General features: G+C 31.9%; 2 protein-coding genes across 5 annotated transcripts in view; one reads left to right on the plus strand and one right to left on the minus strand.

Annotated features, from left to right (window-relative positions):
- Positions 1–6,628, minus strand: part of LOC134692717 (transportin-1-like) — a 30,521-nt gene extending 23,893 nt beyond the window's left edge. For all 4 annotated transcript variants that reach the window (XM_063553234.1, XM_063553221.1, XM_063553226.1 and 1 more), the window contains exons 1-3: positions 6,444–6,628; positions 4,011–4,086; positions 3,120–3,376 (exon numbers count right to left, since the gene is read on the minus strand). In XM_063553234.1, coding sequence (XP_063409304.1) covers positions 3,120–3,376; positions 4,011–4,086; positions 6,444–6,560 — 450 coding nt within the window. In that variant the 5' untranslated portion in view covers positions 6,561–6,628. The remainder of the gene's footprint in view (positions 1–3,119; positions 3,377–4,010; positions 4,087–6,443) is intronic.
- Positions 6,607–20,160, plus strand: LOC134692735 (uncharacterized). Its single transcript, XM_063553245.1, has 9 exons — positions 6,607–6,756; positions 8,651–10,031; positions 11,179–11,364; positions 11,987–12,133; positions 13,286–13,390; positions 15,021–15,109; positions 15,841–15,911; positions 17,496–17,866; positions 18,288–20,160. The coding sequence occupies exons 2-9, from the start codon at positions 8,669–8,671 to the stop codon at positions 18,422–18,424; spliced, it is 2,469 nt and encodes an 822-aa protein (XP_063409315.1). The 5' UTR covers positions 6,607–6,756; positions 8,651–8,668; the 3' UTR covers positions 18,425–20,160.
- The last annotated feature ends 1,311 nt before the right edge of the window (positions 20,161–21,471 follow it).

The following is a 21,471-nucleotide window of genomic DNA, read 5'->3' on the forward strand; positions in this document are numbered from 1 at the left end:
TTCATAATAGTAATTTCTATCTTGGTATGTACCAGTTTTAATAATAATTTTTTTATCATTACCGAACTGAGCTTGTCTGTTGTATTTAGAAAGTCATTGATTTATAATCTTGCACCTTTCTCCTAACCCTTTCAAGGACATGTAAATAATTAACAAATAGACATTTTTATGAAGAAACCAAGTGTTACATAAATATCTACTTTTCTGGCAAGTTTATACAATTAAGAAGTTTCATGAACAAACCACAAAATCAATCAAGCCTCCAGCTTTTAGTTTAGATCAATATTCCCTCTAGAAACTGTATTGATTCCTAACCTAACCAAATATAAAGGCTAAATTCTGCATATACATAAATCTATTTGTATAATACATCACCCTATGGAAAAATGTCAATGTAATTCCGACACTTGGGTTTAAAATCAATCATATGATATATCTATTAACTTGTACAAACTCTTTAAAACCTCAGCTTCATCAATGGAATAACTGTAGCTAGTAAATAACTACTTTGTAAATATCTATAGTTAATTTAAACAAGACTTCTTTTAATCTTCTTTTTAAGCAGTGTTTAAATAATATAATATCTAGATATACATGATACAAGGAGATGTGGTTTGAATGTATGAAAATAAGGTTATAATTTACTTTTCTTCAGTTTTATCATGACCATCAGGAACTAAATAGGAATGTCAAATTGTTTGTGTACATGTTGTTTGATGACTCCTCTGAATAATCAAATTTCACTGATCTTCAAAATGTAAGCTATTTGGTACTGAAGATAGATTTATGACATGCTGTTTTTATTAGCATGTTTTAAGATCATCAACAACTTACAGATATCATCAAGTATAACAACATGTACTGCCAACTATATATTCAATTAATTAACCAAATTATATCTCTGCACTCGTTGCTCCAATCATGCAATATGTATATTTCAACAGAAGAATGTCCAGGACTGTCTTCCTTGTTTGAACATGTATACTGCAAAATTGGAAGTCATTCCTGTCACATGCTTAGGCAACTGTTGATTGATTAATCAACCTTTAACAACCACAATTGTTTCCATGATTTTCCCTACACCATGACATGAAAGTTACCAGTCCTCTCCTTGCATTTAAACAATTATTAAAATTATGGCATGCAAGCTTTTTCAAATATTAAGGACTTTTCATCAACTTTTAAACTAGGATATCTTACAACATTTAACCCCATTTACAGGACATCAGTTTAAGATGAGATATGCATTAAAAATATACAAATAGCCAAGGTTATAATGGACAGCACAACAAAATTTTTACATTTTGTATTTCCAATGTTACCCCTTATATTCCGAAAAGAAGAAGTCTAGCATGTGTAACACATACCAGCTAACATAATTACAAGGCATTGAGAGATATAAACTGGTTTTAATTGCATTGTCATAAGTCATTCTTTATTATCCACATACTGAAACTCTTGAAACAATTGTATAATTACATTTTCTATTATTGCAAACATTCCTGCATCAGTCAATTAAGCATCACACAATCATGAACATATTTTAGTTATGAATGTACATGCATGATAAACCATAAAAGAAACAACTTATTTCTTGTTAAATCAAAAATCATTCTTCATGATTGAGTAATTAATTGTTAATGTTTCAATACATGTATAAAAATAAGAAGATGTGGTATGATTCCCAATGAGACAACTCTCCTAAAGACATCAAATGACTCAGGAATTGACACCTATAGGTCAGTATGTGGCCTTCAACAATGAGCAACTCCACAACAGCAAACATGGAAGTACTAAATGTGTTGTATACAGAATGACATTGGAACATTTGGTGCAAGTCTTACTAGAGCTCATGATTGACATGAGTACATTTTGTGCTAGTCTTACTAGAGCACAAGGTAATTAACATTAGCTAAAAGAATTAAGATCTGCATTTCTCACAACTGTATGCTGATGTGAAGTAGCGAAAACTTGGGACAACACAGTCACACTATACAAACTAGACAAAAGGATGTTCCCACAAAGACATGTTTTTTGACACAGAATATCTATAAGATATTTGACAGGGACATAAATAATCAATCTGTTTCAATACATGATACAACTAAAGTTGATATGGAAATACAATAATCTGAATATTCCAATGGGCATCAAATTTCTGCAAGTCATCAATGTAGGATTATAATAGGGGGATCAAAAGTCATCAATGTAGGATTATAATAGGGGGATCAAATCTGTAATCAATGAAGCTTTAAGCCAGATGACACAAAGACTCAGTTATTTGTAAGACATAATAATATGGTCTGACGCAGACAAAACTGCTGTTAAATCATCATTGAAGCATGTTTGTATTAAACCAGTTCAATAAAATACCTATTATTCAAACTATTTCGATAAATAGTTTAAACATTTTGCTTAATAGCATCTACATACAATAACTGAAAACGTTTTCAGTTGTACAAATCAATTTCTATCTCACACATCTAATTGGAAATCTAATTTATCTTTGTGCCTTGTATTGGAAATCTATCAATTACATTATGTTCTTTACCAAAACAAATATATCAACAATAAATAACTTTACACACACAACTCCTATTCAAAACTGTTGGTGAAAATATAACATTTGTAAATGATAGGAACAAGTAATAAGTGAATCTTACACCTGTACAAATGTATGTCATTTTTCGTATGCCTAGTCTATACTTAACTTATATAAACAGTTATGTGGAAGCAAAACTTGTTACATAATGATAAACAGAAAACACAACAGATTCTAAAAAAAATATTTCTGCATTCTTATGGTTGTTTAGAACTATATTACCAGGGATTATACTACAGCTCAGATAAGGGACCAAAAGCTTAATGAATCAAGACATTTTATTATTTGTTAAAGGTGCTATCTAAATTATTTACAGAACAAGTTCTGATAAATGTGGACCCCTTATAAATTTCTAGCAAGCATTGCGTGAAGAATCAAGACTTTAGTGACCCACCCATCCCCCTTTTTCTCCCCTAAAATAAACAAACTGGCCACATACCAAAATACAAGCCTTCGCTGAACCCTTTCCTTTGGGTTATTTTACTGGACAAAAAATAATAGTAATGTTTGTACTCACCTCACAAACATTGTAATCATCGGAGTCTAGACTGTTACATAAGGACGGTAGAAGTTCCTGCCAGTTCCTCAGCTCTCCCTTTGCTACAATCGTAGTTACCAAGATACCAATGGTAGCTCTGATGAGAGGAGAGGGATCCCCAATATTGTTTAAACATTCTTGTTTTATAAATGTTGTGACTTCTGAGGGAAACTTTTCAAAATGAGCTCGGACATTATTCTTTAGAATTAATCCACTGAGAGACCTGGTGGGATCATCTATAAAAGAAGTTCTCATATAATTAAACAAGATGCTACAACTAAGCATGTCACTGTCAGGCATAAATATCTGTCTTTAAAAACCTTCTGTAAAAAAGCTGTTTATTTAATTTATAAATAAGCCACACATCCTTTTACGTCATTGGAATTCAAGAACAACTTTTTGAAATGTTTAACTTTTTTTTTATTAATGGCCCAAACTTATGATATTCTTAGTCAAGAGTTCATAGATATCATACATGATCATCAAGAAAAGAAAAAGAAAAAAAATGCTTACTTGCAAATATGATTTTTAAGAATTCTTTTGTTAAAATTTACAGAAGTCAAAAAAACTATATAATGTGTGAGCCTCTTCAATTTTTAATAATTGATAGTCAAGTGTATTCATGCTCATAAGTACAACTAGGGAGGTCTTTGCTACAATAATAAGACAAACTCTGCCTTTTGGATAATTTCTTTTGTACGTACCATATATTCAATCAATACTATTTTTAGCATGTTTGATAATGTCCCCTTGAGAAAATTAAATTTAGACTATTTGAGGCAACGTTTCAAGTGAAAATTTTATTTTGTAATATGAATTTTCCACTACAAATACAAGTATATTGCTTGTGACAAGTCAACTAATACATACCTTCAGTTTTTAACTTTGTTAACACAAAAATAAGGTAATTGTTAAAATCAGGATACTTATTCAGCTCTTCTAATTTCTTGGTTGCTGTTAAGGATCTGATTTTCTAGATATTATTTATCTTTAGCTAGATAATGTATTGCTAGATTTTAAAGTTTGACTTTCAATGGTTGTATTAACTACTAAGATGTACCAGTGAACCAGTGAAATAAATCAAAGAGCTGAATAGCTCTGAGGGGAAAGACGGCCCTTGATTCTATTTTTTTTTTGGTGGTGGTGGTGGGGTATCTTTTGATACAGCAAACATAATTTTGTTTAAATTTAACAAATACCAATTTTAAATTAGTACACGAACTCTGAGAATGATTTAAAGAAACAGTGAAGGATATCCCTGCTTCTGTGTAATGTGACATTCCAACAATGACGTCACTATAAGATATAAAGTAGGTTGGATATATTTAGAGTATCTGGTCATACTGATTTTCCCGGATTGTAAAAGAAACGTAAATAGTGTAAAAGGAGAGTTCAAGATACGATAATTTTGCGAGAAACAGTAGCCTGAGAAGGGAAATGTGTAAAAAAAAGTTTAAAGTCAATCTATTCATTTGTGCATCTTTTTCTCTTCAATCTCAGTAAGATTTGTAGGGGGGTTTTCCACACTATACAAACAAAATGAATTACATGAGGGGATGTCACTCTGGTCAACCACATAGGGGTTGACGACTTGAAGCTGTCCTTCTCCAAAACTGATAATTTACTGAGGTCATGGAACAATTGGTGTTTTCAAGACATTAATGTCAATAATGATGATGTTGCATCTGTACAAGTGAGAATGTATAAAAATTGAAAAAGATATAGTTTAATTAAGAACTTCTTCGTTTAATTAATTTGTTTCCATTAGAAAGCCCATGGCTTTCATACATGGAAAGAGTTGAAATGATTGACAAATTTTCTACTTCAGCTCTTCATGTGTCATTAACTTCTTTACAATGTTAAATAATTACAAAATTAATCCCCATCCCAACACCAGGGAGTGTTATGACGCTGGGCAGAATCTACTGTTATTATGGTAGAGGAAGCTGAAGTCTGGGTACCAGAGATGTGCGTGAAAGGATGAAAATCACCCTTCTGATGTACTGATATTTTAGCACCCAGAGTGAGATTCGACTCAGGACCTTCAGCACTGTAGTGATCAGTCTTAACCACTAAACCATAAACTTATACAACAGTATCATTGCGGTGCCATATTAATGCATGTACTGCCATCTTTGGAATAATCTCTTCATGTATGTTATACTGTCATCATTCAAATTTTTCAATTCGGAGGCATTCTTGCTTTATGCCAAATTGTGGTCTTGCTCAGACCCCTTGTTATAAACATATGGCCATGGGTACAAAACATTTTCCACTGATGTTTGGTAGTAAGGTCAGTAGCCTGCGTGGATAGCCTGTTTCCCTGCACTATTAACGTTCATCAAGCATCTTAGTATCGTCATTGTGCAGGATAAACTAGAAATTATGTTGTTTTTGTAAGTACTTAACTACAATTCCCTAATGACAGCAATGCTGATTTTCAATTATTAGAATTTAATTTGCAGACTAATTTGTGCAATATAACATTATAGTCTTCCCGGTCACACGCTAAACATTGGAACGGAAGTGACAATGCCCCTAAACGCATGAATGATGTTCACTAATACCAGAGTTTTTGATGGAAATGCATTGAACTTGAAAGTTGTCTATTGGTAAAATATGGCTTCAAAACATGACAATTAATTAGTTGCAATATAAACACTTCATATTAAACAGAGCAAGAGATTTTTTTTTTAAATTATATGATATGGATGCATAAAAAATTATAAAATCTTACACAAAAGACTAAGTTTAGGATATGTATAATTAATTTGCATAAACATTATTTTTCACGTCACTTGTTTCATTTCACTTGATGTTAAATCTTTATATTTCAAACTCTCATAGAACATAAAGAACTCTTTTATTTTCAAAAGTAGAGCTGGAAAGTGACAAAGGAATTTTACTACTCGTGGGTCCAATTGTCAGGCAAATGCTTGTCCTGTTGACAATTTGTTTTCTTTGTAACTTTTTGATTTACATTCTACATTATATCTTTTTGTTTTAATTCTGTTTAAATGTTAAATGTTCTGCCCCAAAGGCAAAGAGACATAATTTGTACAGTAGTCAGTATGACACACATTTTATTTTTTTAATTATCCAGAAAGGGACAAAATAAATCATGTTGTTTATGATCTTTACATTTTTAAATCGAAGATGAATTTAAGTATTGAAATATGGAGATAATTAGTTGATAAAAGGTTGGCAAATAAATGTAAACGCGATACACGTGCTTCCATATAGACATTGTTTCCAATTTTTACAACTTCTGGGAATATGTTTTCAATAAATTCTAAAGGATACTTGTTGAACGTTTCTCTGAGTGGCATTATCTGGTGACTGAGATTCTTTCAGCAGCTGCAATATCTGTTGGAGACCATTATCCTCTGGCTGCCACGCCATTTTGGTTTGAAGTCCCATGGATGAATTTGCGCTGTTCACTCGTGTGCTTCCGTAAATAAATTATTTCCTTTCCGAACGTATACGGAAATTAACGACTCTATGACGCCAAAATGGTGGATGCAGGTGCTTGGTAAACAAAAAACAAAAATGTAACGAGAAATACGAGAAATAAAAGTACTTTAGTTTAAACGTATCTGATTACTTAATGACATAGGTATGTTTATATAGATTTCAATTAAATGTATAATTGGTTGGGCAAGGATAACTTGCAACTGTATCCTAAATGTTTTGTAAAGACATCCAAACAAATAATATTTTTGTCTGAGTATAAAATATAATTAGCATACAGGCTGATTCAACTTTACATTCACAATTCACCATTACATTTACATTGCTTCTGTGATTTCGGACTTTCCCTTTTCAATTTTCCTTGGAGTTCAGTATTTTTTGTGTTTTTACTTTTTATAACGCCAACCATGATTTGATTACTTCATTTGCTTGCAGTTTAGATGAGGGTGGTAAAGGGGGGCCCTGAACACGGAAACACGTGAAATAAAAATGCAAAAAGGTTGCACGGAAAATAAAAATCGGAAAAAACGAAGCACGAGAAATAAAATCGTACATACTAACGGAAAAAGTAAAATAGTGTATTACTCATGCAGCTGTTCTTTGATACCATATTGTCTTATAAACATGGACATGAAAATTTAATGGAATTCCATTCATCTTTAATACTTTCATGTTTTTCTTAATTTCTCTTATGACTTTGATGTAATTTTCTGAGTTCTAGTTTAAAGTTAAAATTCCAATTGAGGTCTGACTATCTGAAAAAAGTGTAATTGAGTCTGTGTTTTGTCTGTTTTCTGATATTAAAAAGTGGTCAACAACAGGGTTCTCGCTAAGGCGAGTCCATGAGTCCTGGACTTATAAAAATCTGTCTGGACTCACCATTTTCAAAACTGGTGAGTCCACAGATACATCAATATTGAAATATTTTGTATAAACTGAACACAGTTAAACACAAATATCATCATTTTATAGCAAAAGTTTAAAAAGTAATCTAAATTTAATGTCATTTCATTGCTCTGTTAGGCCATGGAAACTAAGATATTACATTATATTGCAACAAAATATATTCTTCTTGCTGTTGGACTCACCATGGCCAAAAATGACAAGTCCCTGGACTCGCCTTCAAAAATCCTTAGCGAGAACCCTGCAACAACAAGTTTAATGGCGATCAGATCTCCGAGTAGTATTGATCCTTTCTTGGATACAGCTTTACTAATTTCAATTTGTGGTTGTTTATTTGATGGAAATATGACAGCACCTGCTCCTACAGGGCCAGGACTAACAAGACAGGACCCATCAGTAAATGCTATACATGAATTTGCTGGAAGATGACTTAGTTTTTCCATTATTATGTGTTTTCCAACATTTTTTTGGTCTGTTGATGTTGATTTGGAATTTCCAAGGTTTTTCCAATAATCTGGAGGAGATTTATATCTTTGTAACCCATTAAACTGAAATTCTGCTTCTATACCATTTACATCAACACCTGTACATACCTTCATGTCTTCTGCCTGAAGAATAATTTTTCCCACTGGAGATACATATTTTTCAGGGATGTCAATTGTTTTCCAATCATTTATTCCTGAAAAAGGTAAATCCCGAAATTCTGAGCTTAGAAACACCTGACCCGATAAAGGTCTTATCCCCTTTCTACAGTAGGTTACCTTAATGACAAACAACTAAAAAATCTTGACAAATGAGGTTAATTGTAGTGCATGACAATAAAAATGTACACTTTCTGTTAAACTACCGGTATACAAAAATCAACTGATTTTTACGTATCAGGTTATTTTTTTCATAAAAAAAATCAGGTTTAACGATAATTATTTGAGACCTCTGACAAAAACAAGGATTTTTATGAGTTTCAGTAAAATTTTAAGCTATTTGACATTTAACCGAAGCCGAAAATAACCGTTTTATGCTTAAAGGTAAAGGGCATTGCTACTCTCCAATCTGGTATATATATTGGTTATTTATAGTTAAAATACTTGCTATCACTTTATGCCCTCTAGTCTGATATCGTTTATTTATATTTTTAGAAAGATACAGAAAAGAAAATGACTTCTAAAAAGATTGTTAGGAAGAAAGAGTTTGAACCTTTGTTGTTCAAGACAAATTTAACCTTTCATCCAGAAGATAAAAATGCATCTAGGTCGATCCATTTCCCAGATGAAGATGACATTATGGATGATTTTGAAGAGGAAATTTTGGAAATAGAAGAGAGAAAGAGAAGACAGGTTTCCTTACTTTGGCAGGATCTTCTTTTACTGACATTTGATTTTCTGCAGATTTTTGCCTTACTACAAAGCATGGCATTAAGGTGGACTTGGTCGGGGAGCTGGATAGCAAAGTCATACTTCTTCTTCATATTCAACCTTGATGTGTGGGAGTTCATCAAGGTCTACAAAGATGCTTATGTCAGTACACAGAGTTACTACACTCCTAGTGCCACTGTACCAATGAGTTTTTCTACATTTGCCCTGGCTGGAGGGGGTTGTATACTTTTCTTGATTGGTATATTTGTTGCTGTCTACCTTGTATTATGGGTTAGGAAAGATCGTCAGTTTCTAAGCAAGACAGCCTGGATGAGAAGGATATACTTGATATTTGTCCAGCTTCTTACTTTACCTATTGGTGTCAGCGTTGGACATATATTCCATTGTAATGAAGATAAGAATGTGGATGTTATGAATGACATTGGTTGTTTCCAAGGAAGTCACTGGGGTTACCTTGTGTTTGGTATATTTTTTTACATTGTTTTATTTTTGGTTGTTCCAATTTACATAATATACAGATCAAGAACTGAAGCAATGGGATCATGTTCTAAACACCACGAGGCATACTTACTTTTAAAGGAGACAGAATATAAGATTGGTTTGAACAAAGTTTGGCTGCACAGTGATATTTACTTTTTCTCTTCATTTCGTTACTGGGGTATTTACTACAGAGCAATAATTCAGCTTGTTAAGTTGTCACTGGTTTTAGTGTTTATAGCTGGATTTCACAACGTAAAGGGGCAAGCAACAGCTGTCACGATCCTGTTGTTTTTATATGCCCTGTTATTTGTTATTGTACGCCCATTCAGGTTAATATGTTTTAATATATTGTTGATAATGACTTTCTTAAGTCTTGGAGCAGCAGGAATTATTGGAACATTAGAAACATCGTATAATGCCTATACTTTGGACAATCCATGGCTTCTTCCCCAGTACAGCCGATGGTTGATAATGGTTACTATCCTGGTATGGCTTCTTACTTGGCTGTGTGTTACTATGTACCTGATTGTTAACCAGTGTCTATACCGCTGTCACTGTAAACATATACCAATATGGCCAACATTTTCAACATCCACTGATGGACAACTGAGCCATGAATCAAGGAAGTTTCTGAAAATGTTCTTACATGCAAAAATACTACTGAGTAAGTACACATCTTATGTGTTAAAAAACATCTCAACTGAACTCTGTTGGTATTACCGGTAATCTTTTTAATGCAAATATTTGAAAGAAGTATTGCATTACATTTCTAGTCTTCCATCTGTCTATTTAAAATTTGGTTAAAAGTTTTGTTTAATGTACACTTGTAAGTGTATGTGTACACATACATGTACCATGAGATTGGGGTCATATCGACCTGAAATGTAGAACACTGTTCATTACAATGTTGAATAAAGTGGGGTGAGATACCAAACTGTCGTAGGGACACTTGAACTCATAAGTCGAAAACTTTCTCACAATGCTACAATACATGTATATGGCAAAATAAAAAAACACCCAAAGAAACAACAGTATAGGAAACACAACATTAGAATAACTCATTTTAAATATACCTTAGTAGAGTTTCGAGAAAATTTTCACAGTTCACTTATAACATTACTATGATAGGGCAAGCTGGGCATAGTATCCTATTTGGACACATATTCTTGTGTTTTAAATAATTGGTCGGAATGACGTTCCAAAAGCTTTGATAAATTTTCATGTTAATATACATGTACACAAATCTCATAATACAATGTATCATCCTACCTTACTTTCAAGTATTGAAATTAGCATTTTTTTCAATTTGTAAAATTTTAACTCATTAGAAATTATAGTGAAAGATACCACTATAATCCAATACAAGCTGCTGGATTATTAATGTCACAGTTTTATAGTAGTTTGCACCTGTGTCAAACAAATGAGCACCTTCCTTCCATCTTCAAAATATTTTTTTTTTATAAACTTGATTTACATACATATATGTGAACTGACAACGTTATTTATCAACAAAGAAAGTAGATTTATGGTAAACAAATAATATAGTGAATTGTTCAAGAATATTTTCAAAATTAAAAATAAAAAGGCATGGGGCAATTTAGAGATTGACACATTGCATAGGAACTTGTTTTTGCAGACTGCATTTTTTCCTTGTATTATTTTTTTCTTTGGGTTACAGTACATGTCTTCTTGACATTTACCCCATGTCTACAATTATATGTCATATTAATTACTGAAGAATGAATTGTTGTTTTATTACTGAAGAATGAATTGTTGTTTTATTACTGAAGAATGAATTGTTTTATCTCCAGAGAAGATGTATGATTATCCTGTAATGTTTGCTCCCGTCCACACTCTCTCTAAACAGATACAGATATTGAATGCTTATGTCAGAGAGGCAGAATACTTAGGCGATGCTCTACATGGAACCATGTTAGATCTACTAGATGAGATCATTGAAGTCCATTCCAACATGTGTCAGAAATCTTTGTTTGCAGGTAGGTACATGTATTATTAACCAGAGACATTTTCTTAATGGAGGTTCATCTGACATTATATGAAATCTTGACATATCCTTAACTGATGTTGATCTGAACTTTGAAAGAGCCATCATGGTTTTAAATCAGACTTGCTTCTTACATAAATTGTTTAGTTTGGAGTCAGAACTTTGGGAAACTTGTCTCATTGTGAACTGCAACTTTGTGAGAAAGGAATTCCAATAATTTCACTTAGCACATTTAGTGTAGTGCAAAGTAAAATATGTATCCATATCTCTTTGAAATATTCTCATAATTCTATATCTGAATCAAGATTTCTTCATGGAGGTTCATCTTTTCATTCACTCATTCATAGAAAAAATATTGATGTTTTTAAACATTTCACATTTTCTTTAAACATGTTAAAGAATACTGCAAGAAATTGTGTACATTTTTTTGATAACAGATAAAACCCATCCAAATGATAGACATTCCTCAGTGAAAAATGATTCTGAAAATTACAATTCTCAATCAAAAGTATATTTTTTTCAACTTCCTATGTGTTACCATTAAAGACTACTTCACTAAAGGAAATTCAATGAAGAATATTTTTTCATACAGAAAATGATCTTTTTCTTTTCAGAAAGTGTTAAAGATTCCATTCGACATACAGCCAAACAATTCCTGACAGTGATGCCAGCATTTGCTAAGAGATTAGCACAGAGAGATTATGATTTTATCTTGATAAATCCAATGAAAAGAAGAATGCTATTGAAAATGTATTGCATGGGTAAGGTTGTTCAAAGTTGATATGTTAAATTGTTAATATTTTTGTCCTTCAAAAATCCTTTTGAAGAACACAGAAATTACGGTTATTTGGAGTTGTTTTACAAGGTAATTTTTTTTTCTGTTGATTGATATTTGATAATTATCTTTTGTCTATTAATCTTCATGCCCAAGAAAGGTGATTGAAATGATAATATTGAACAGAAGAAGGAAGGATATTTTTTTGGCCCAGTTTAAATGTACTAGTATAACATGTATTAGTTGATTTAGAATTTTTTTTTTTAATCATTTAATCCATTGTATAATATTTTTTCCTTTACATGTTCTTATTTTTTATGCATTAAAAAGATAAGTGTATTGAATGAATGAATGAATGAATCTTTATTTGCAAAAGCATAGACATGCTAGATGGCAAAATTTAAATGATCAACATAATTATTATAAAACATGAATATATATATATATATATACAACTCGTCTAAACATCAACCCAACAATGTTAGATCTGTAAATTTGCTTTCGCAAATTTTTGGTTCTTCCCTCGCCGGGATTCGAACCCATGCTACTGTGATATCGTGACACCAAATCGCCTGCACTGCAGCCGTCCCGCTAGACCACACGACCACCTGGGCTCTCAAAAAAAGAGCTTTCGGTGGCCATATGTTACCTTTCCACGTCAGTTTTAATCTAGCGGCGTACTACAGTACATGATATATAAGGCATACATTAATTTGTAGGATCCTTTACTATAGATAATTTAGCTGATCTGTACTTATGTATATATATATATATATATAGACAGCAGAGAACAATAGTATAATACAATGACATATAAATTAAGTTATGAGACTATATAAGATCAAATATTCCATGCAGCTTTTACATAATTACATAATTTGATCGTAAGAGACTTACTAGAAGCTTGTAGTAAATTTAATAGTTTGAGATTATTAGGCCAATAATAATAGTACTTTGGTAAAAATTGTATTCATACAGATCTATAAGATGGACAAACAAGAACAAAATGGTATTCATCTTCAATAACACACATTTTACAACATTCACATAAATGATTTTCTCTAGGAATATTATTATAACAAACAACTTCAATATTTAACTTGAATGTTCCACATTGTTCCCAAATGACAATTTGTAGGGATATTCCTGAATGGTAGAAGTGAAAGAGTTGCTAAACAGAAAGTACTTACCAAACCAGAGTTACAGAGGATCTGGAATGAACCATCTATGTTAGAATTTCAAGGTATGACTTATAAAAAATATTCATCATTAAGGTTGAAGGAGGGCTAACACTAATTTCTCCGTTTGTCTATCTGTTTGTCCACATCTCTATGAACACATTTCTGATGTATTTTTTTCACCAATGACAAGATATATCTGCCCTATACATGGTACAAGGCTACATCTGATTATACCAAGTACTATACTATCAAAATAACAAAAAAGTCATATGTCTGTGTTATTATTGTTTAATATTGATGAAGAATGCAGTAGTGCCTGAAGATAACCACTGACCTTCAGTTGGAAAATTCACAATCTTAGTCAGTTAAGATTGAATTCATAGCATCTGCCTCATGCCATGTTTGAACGCCCAACCTCAGTGTTGACAGGCTTATGCTACAGTAGTTTGACTACTTAGACCTTTGTCCATAGAAGCCCCTCCTTTAAAAAATGAGAAAAGCCTATACTGTATAATCGGCTATAAAAGGCCTTGACATAAAAATGTGAAATAATTTAAATGAGAAAACAAACAGCCTAATTTATAAAAAACAATTTTTGTCTCGTCTTGACGAAGTCAAAAAGCGAGACATAGGTATGCTGTTTCCGGCGTCGGCGACAGCATCAACAATGTATTAGTTTGTGGTTAGCTCAGTTTTATGGGGATCCACAAGTGGTATGTCAATGATAATTGGTATGCAGATGTATTACCATTGCCACATCTCATTGCCATGGAGATTATTTGGCTCCGCCCCCTCAGTCATGGTCTATTGACTTTGAATGGTTTTGTGATTAGGTCAGTTTATGAAGATCTACTTGTGGTACGTCAATGATAATTGGTATGCAGATGTATTACCATTGCCACAGCTCATTGCCATGGAGATTTTTTGGCTCCGCCCCCTCAGTCATGGTCTATTGTCTTTGAATGGTTTGCTTACTTTACATGTATTACTTTGTGATTAGGTCAGTTTATGGAGATCCACTTGTGGTACATCAATGGTAATTGGTATGCAGATGTATTAGCATTGTCACATCTCATTGCCATGGAGATTATTTGGCTCCGCCGCCTCAGTCATGGTCTATTGACTTTGATTGGTTTGCTTACATTACATGTATTAGTTTGTGATTAGGTCAATTTATGGGGATTTATAGGTCATTGATATTTGGTTTGCAATTGTATTAGCATTAATTGGCACAATTCATTGCCAAAATTACAAAAAGGCGAGACATATCTCTGTGATAACAGTTTATTTTAGATAAAAACAAATAACAAACATGAACCAACAGCATTCCCTGAGAAATAGATTTCAGACTTGGGACAAGCACATAAAGATTATGACAGGGTTAATCATGTTAGTGAGCGCTCAACCATCCCTTAACCTTGGGACAGTGGTGCACCAGTACAATGTGAATGATTAAAATGAATAGCAACTTGATCAACTCCCGTGATGGGTTTGAGACACAAACACAACTAACATAAAAACAATAAACATCAAGCACAGAACAAAGAGAACTCACAGTTACTGTAAGCTAGACAATTACAACTGATCAATAGAGCATGTTCTCCAGACTATTACTTTTTTTTAACATTAAAACTACATTTAAACACATTACCTTTAAGTTTGTATAAATATTGAAATGTATATTTATTACAGAAGAAGATGGTTATTATGAAGATCTATATCCTGATCCTGTGGATATGTCTGATTCTGATAGTGTTAACTTGTCAGTCTCAGAATTTGAGGTAATTTAGTTATTATGAAGATCTGTAGGCATTTCAAACTTAGATAAGGTTGACTTAAATATAAAAAGATGTGGTATGAAAGCCAATGAGACAACTCTCCATTCAAGTCACAATTTGTAAAAGTAATCCATTATAGGCTGAAGTAAGGCCTTCAACATGGAGCCATAGCTCACACCATACAGCAATTATAAAAGGCCCCAAAAATGACTAGTGTAAAACCATTCAAAAAGGAAAACCAATGGTCTAATCTAGGTGAAAAATGAGAAATGAGATACACAAGGACAACCAATGAACATCAGGTTTCTAACATCAGACTGGTGCCAGGTACATGTCTTAGAACTAGAGGTTATTTAGTAACTACAAGTAAAAGCTTCTTGAAATTTTTTATCAGGCTTCATGTGAATGTTCTAATATATGTGTTGCAATTCACATTTAATGCTCAACAACTTCATATTTTTGCTATACTGATATATTCTTGCATATAATAACCATGATATATATTTTTCTCACATTTTACACAGCCTCTACAAACCAGAATACCTTGCAATTTAGTATCAACATGTAAGCATGGTATACCATGTGATTGGTTTTGACATCCATTGCTTTTCAACTTCCTGTTGAATGGATATATTTTAAGTGGGTTTTATTAGTGAGTAATTACTCACATTTCACTTGTTTCCCTTTAAAATGAAATGTATAGAATATATTAAAATAACAAAACTTATTTTCAGGAAGAAGATGATTTCATGGATATGCTTGGTCAGATGCATGAAATTGAGGAGATTAATCTGAACAATGCAAGGTATGTGGTTAAACTCTATATATCTTGAACATACATCTACTGAAAGGATAGTGTACAATAAAAGGTTTATTTTACTGGGGTTTTTTTTCACTAAAATTTGTACTTTATCAAGTTTTTGTCTATAAAAATTTGGATGATACTACACTTAAAACAGGTAGCTCACAACCCATGACTTTAATTTTCAACATGGTTAGGCCAGGATTTTTTAATTTGTTGGTTTACAGATATGCCGACCCCATTTTGCTGATTTCCAGATAAAAATAAAATTGACCTTTCATGCTTTTTTATTCCCGCCACCCCTAACAAATGCATTATCCCTGAAGAATAATTTAAATATTCCTTTTTTTTATGAAATGAAATGCATTAATCACTAACAAAATTAACACTTTCTGTAGTGAAAAAATAGACAAAACAACTATAACTGACCTTGAAATGTCATTTGCGCAAATAATTTTTGAAACGAAACCTGTGTTTAAAACCAATTACACAATAAGTTTGTTTCCGGTATTTGTCATCAGTCCGTACGATGCATCATCAAATAGAAATAGACTTATTCAAATGTGGACAGGTGGAAGACATCAAGTTAAAGAACTGAAAAAAAAATAATCATTTGGAATTTTCTTGTTTCATAGATAATAAAAAAATACTGTCCATTTGGATAAAAAACAGGAATGCATGACACCAGATTAACCCGTTATTCTCGTTTTTCCAGTAGACGAGTCTATTACATTTTTGACTCGTGTGTTGAAACTTATTTTCTTACTATGTTTTTACATTTTTTTTCTAAAAATCAGTTTTCGTGCTTGAAGATCATAATTCGCCAAGTTTTCTGGAATTGATTAAGAGGTATGGGAATCTTTTTTTCTTGTTTGTGAAATGACAATTTAATTTCGTCGTTGTCTGTGCACCCTCCCTTTTTTACGGGAAATAATTAAAATGTCATGCAATGTTTATGACAGCTGAGCAATAAAATTTCAACGAACTAAAATCTAAGAAATTAGACAAAATAGCATAACAAACATATTGTTAGAAAGGTGAAATATATATTTATTTTGCATATTTTTCTGTCTTGAAAGATATTTTTTTTATTTTTTTCACTGACCGACAGAACTGAATTTTTCATAGGGAAAATCAGTAAACCAACAAATTAAAAAAACCTTATATTTCATAATTTTTGGTTTGTATTTTATGTTTTCAGAGGGATATACTTAAGATACTTGATCATTACAATTCTTCAATGTAGTAAAAGTGCACCCAACTAAAAGTTCTTGAAAAATATCATAAACTGTTTTGACAGCTTAAGATTGCATCTAGTTCCTAAATATAGCTTCTAAGATACTTATTGTAAGGTTTAGTACCTGTGTCTTAAAGACATATAATCTAATTACGAAATAAAGCCTTATATCCAACATTCTGTCGTTGGCAACAATCCACAAAAGATGCCATTCTTAATGACCTGACAACAGTATCTTCTGAATAAGTCTGTTTGAAGGTTTGGTTAGTTTTTGAGAGAATGCCTATATTTTTGTGCTTTGTAAAGAATATTAAATGCATTTAAAAATTTGTAAATATTATATATTGCAGAATTGTAACAGAGAAGGCAAGACAAAAGAGTGCAGGTACACCTAGAAGTCAGTCTTCTTCTTCAGTTAGACCACCGTCTTCTTCCAGCCGACAGCATTCCGCAACATCTGTCAGGCCATCATCTGCTGCAAGTCAAAGGCAAGTGACTCCTGTGCCACCTTATTCAAGGCCAGGATCAGCTGGTTCCCTACAGCAGCCTGTTTCCCGTCCAAGTTCATCACAGTTGAGACCAGGATCAGGTACATCTGGCAGAGGTGCTAATAATGCTGGTTTTGAAGACGAAAAAGTTTCACTTCCTGGATCTATTGACCAAAATGATGATAAGCCAGGGAAAGATAATCCAACATTTACAGTTGTTGATGAAGAGAATGGTATGTCATTATTTCTTTTAATATATTACTTTAGAAAAACCCAAAACTCCTTGGAAAGTTCATATCAAAATATGTCCACAAGAAATAAAATCCCAAAGTTTTCTTTGTGCAAATTATATAATCTGAGATTTTACATGTATTTTATAAACTAACCATTTTCTGTGCATTTTCCATGGTTATGAGTGCAATTGGCTGTTTGACCAATATAGTAATATTCATGATCTAATCGTCTATTGAATTATAATTTTGTAATGATCATAAGTTTCACAACTTTTCAGTGTGTCAACTGTTCTTTACCTTTCTAAAGATGTTTTTTTGTTTGTAAATTTCAAAAACAATAAACAAAACTACAGTAGTCATGTGACTCTGGTTGCAATGAAGTTATGTTAATGTTTTACTATTTATATTTTGTACTTTTAAGATGAGAAAGGGAGTCAACTAGATATTGTAAAATCTGCTGGAGAAGTCCTTGACATGAACCAAGGGACACCAGAAAAAGGAAAGAAGAAAAACAGAAAAAAGAAGAAGAAACATCCTGGACCAGATTCAGAGGCTTAAATGACATGTTATTTTTCTTGTTATTGAATATTTTAGTGGCTGGCCCACATTTTATTTTTATATTATTTATACTAATATATATTTATATTGAAAAGTTATAGATAACTTAATTGTATTATAAGCAGCAATGTGATATTCACCTTTCCGTCCACAATTTTATTATCTTGCATATGATCAAAATTATAGGTCACATACAAAATTTACTAAATTAATTTTGCTTCATTTATTGTTGACTACTTTTTGTAATTAACAGTAAAAATCATTATGGTACAAAACAAAATAAAGGCATGATTTCCACAATTTTACAAACAAACCTTTCCCTGTAAATAGACTTTATTACTTTATAAAACATTTCAGATTAAATTGATATCATTTACCGAAAAAATACATATGGCAGAAAAAAATGTAATTCTCTGTCAATTTTGGATTTCTTTGAAATGTTTGAATTGTATAATATATTGTAATCATAACTGAATTTGGACTTTTTTTTACAAAAAGATTTTTAATTATCATTTTAATTTTAGTGTTATTAATCTATCTTTATTGTAAATCTTTAGTTTTAACATGAAAGAGACCCACTTGTTTTTACAAGCACAGTAGTTAATTTAACGCATAACCACATTGCCAACATCACATCAGTTAAATATTGTCTAGCTAACTTGTCTAGGTGAATTTTAATATTAATTATCTTCCTTTTAAGAGTGTAAAGTAACATGTATTGATACTAATTAACATCATATTTTTCAAATCGTAAAAAAAAAAATGACCACAGAAAAGATTAACTTAAAAAAAGCATTAGATAAGATAAGATAAATTTATTTTATTAAAGTGACACATATTGATCTTGCACAAAAGTAAAATAATTACACAAGTACAATCACATAAAAAAGAGATCAACACCCAGCATAAAAAGACTTATGAGACACTGGCATATATGTTAAATAAGATTTGAAGTTCCCAAAATTGTTGATCTATTAACTTATCTTTTAAATGAAATGAGAAATCTATGAAGGAATTCAAACAAGTATTGTAGATAACACATTTCAGTGTAGTCTTTTGTCACAACCTTATCAATACTACTGAAAATTCAGAAATTACTGTGTGCATTTATTATTTCGATTTTTTCATTTTAGACTTGAATGCAATTTTAACTTTTGCAATATTGAGAAAAATCCTGTTTAATTTATATATAAAAAAAAAAAAAAAAATGTAAGTTTAAATTATTGCAATTATAACCTTGTTGCATTTTTCGCAATAATAAGAAGATCACAAAGGCATCATATTTGCATGGATATAACCATTCATGACCTAAAAATGTACATGGTAGTATATAAGATAAGGTATATCACAGTATTACTGATAAAAAAAAGTTGATTATTGTCCCCTACATTTCTTTCCAATTGATATTTCACATTGAAATAATTCAATAGTGTTTCCTTATCTAAAACACTCACACAAACATCATACAGTTTTTTATAGACATGGAGAGTGAAAAAGTTTTAGCTTAATGTTTTATAGTTATTTTTTGCAAACAAGAAACCTTTTAAATGAATATACCAGATAAAGCATTTTTTAATTTAAACTTTTACCTGTAAAGTTATGTCAATGTCAAGTAATCATGATTTAATCAAACAAATTGTTACAATATTTCTTGAATACTACTATGCAATAACATTCTAATCTAGAATATGCAATACATGTACACTTTTCATAATAAAAGTTCTTCCATTATTCAATTGTGTTTTGTTTGAATTTCATGTCCTCCATATTGATACAACAGACAATTAATTTTAAAACAAGAATGTGTCCCCAGTACACGAATGCCCCACTCGCACTATAATTTTCTATGTTAACTGGACCGTGAAATTGGGGTAAACCCTCTAATTTGGCATTAAAATTAAAAAGATCATATCATAGGGAACATGAACAAAAACTACCTTGACCAAAAACTTTAACCTGAAGCGGGACAGACGGACGAACGGAGGCACAGACCAGAAAACATAATGCACCTCTACTATCGTAGGTGGGGCATAAAAAGTTGACAACTCCAATTACTCTAAGATTGTATCCATGCTGTGTGTTTATATTCCCATATTTTATCAGTTTTATTTTTGAGACAATTTTTCAATTGTGCACTACTTCACATTTCTTTTTATGCCCCACCTACGATAGTAGAGGGGCATTATGTTTTCTGGTCTGTGCCTCCGTTCGTCCGTTCGTTTGTCCCGCTTCAGGTTAAAGTTTTTGGTTGAGGTAGCTGAAGTCCAATCAATTTGAAACTTAGTACACATGTTCCCTATGATATGATCTTTCTAACTTTAATGTCAAATTAAAGTATTGACCCCAATTTCATGATCCACTGAACAAAGAAAAAGATAGTGTGAAGCTCAGGTTAAAGTTTTTGGTCAAGGTAGTTTTTGATGAAGTTGAAGTCCAATCAACTTGAAACTTAGTACACATGTTAACTATGATATGATCTTTCTAATTTTAATGTCAAATTAAAGTATTGACCCCAATTTCACGGTCCAGTGAACATGTAAAATGATAGTGCGAGTGGGGCATCCATGTACTATGGACACATTCTTGTTTAGTTTGTAAGTTGATAGAAGTTTTTAACAATTTATTCTTGCCTTTGACAAATGTATCAGAATGCTAGACATAGAATATTTATGTGGCAGTAACCATGGCATTAGGTTTTTAAATACTCACTTCATATTTCAAAAGATACACATTTGGTTCAGAAATTTTTGTTAGGCATATGTTCATTGTCCTTGAACTAATTTTTTATTGTTGAACAACAGCAAGAAAAGCTCCAGATTTTATGTTAAACATGCTGTTTGTCCTCCTTGTGTCCAAAGTTGCAGAATATGAGACAAGGGGATAACAGTGCAGCAGCTACAGCAAACACTATTTATATAAAGCTTAATATTTCAAAAAGTATAAGACCTTGCATAGGCAGATCCAGTATCTCCCTCTCCCCCCCTTTTCATTGGAAAAATTTGGTTGATTAAATAGGAAATCTCTGAAGAATGACTTGAGTGGACCCC

This window comes from Mytilus trossulus, chromosome 1, assembly GCF_036588685.1.
Source record: "Mytilus trossulus isolate FHL-02 chromosome 1, PNRI_Mtr1.1.1.hap1, whole genome shotgun sequence".
NCBI lineage: Eukaryota > Metazoa > Mollusca > Bivalvia > Mytilida > Mytilidae > Mytilus > Mytilus trossulus.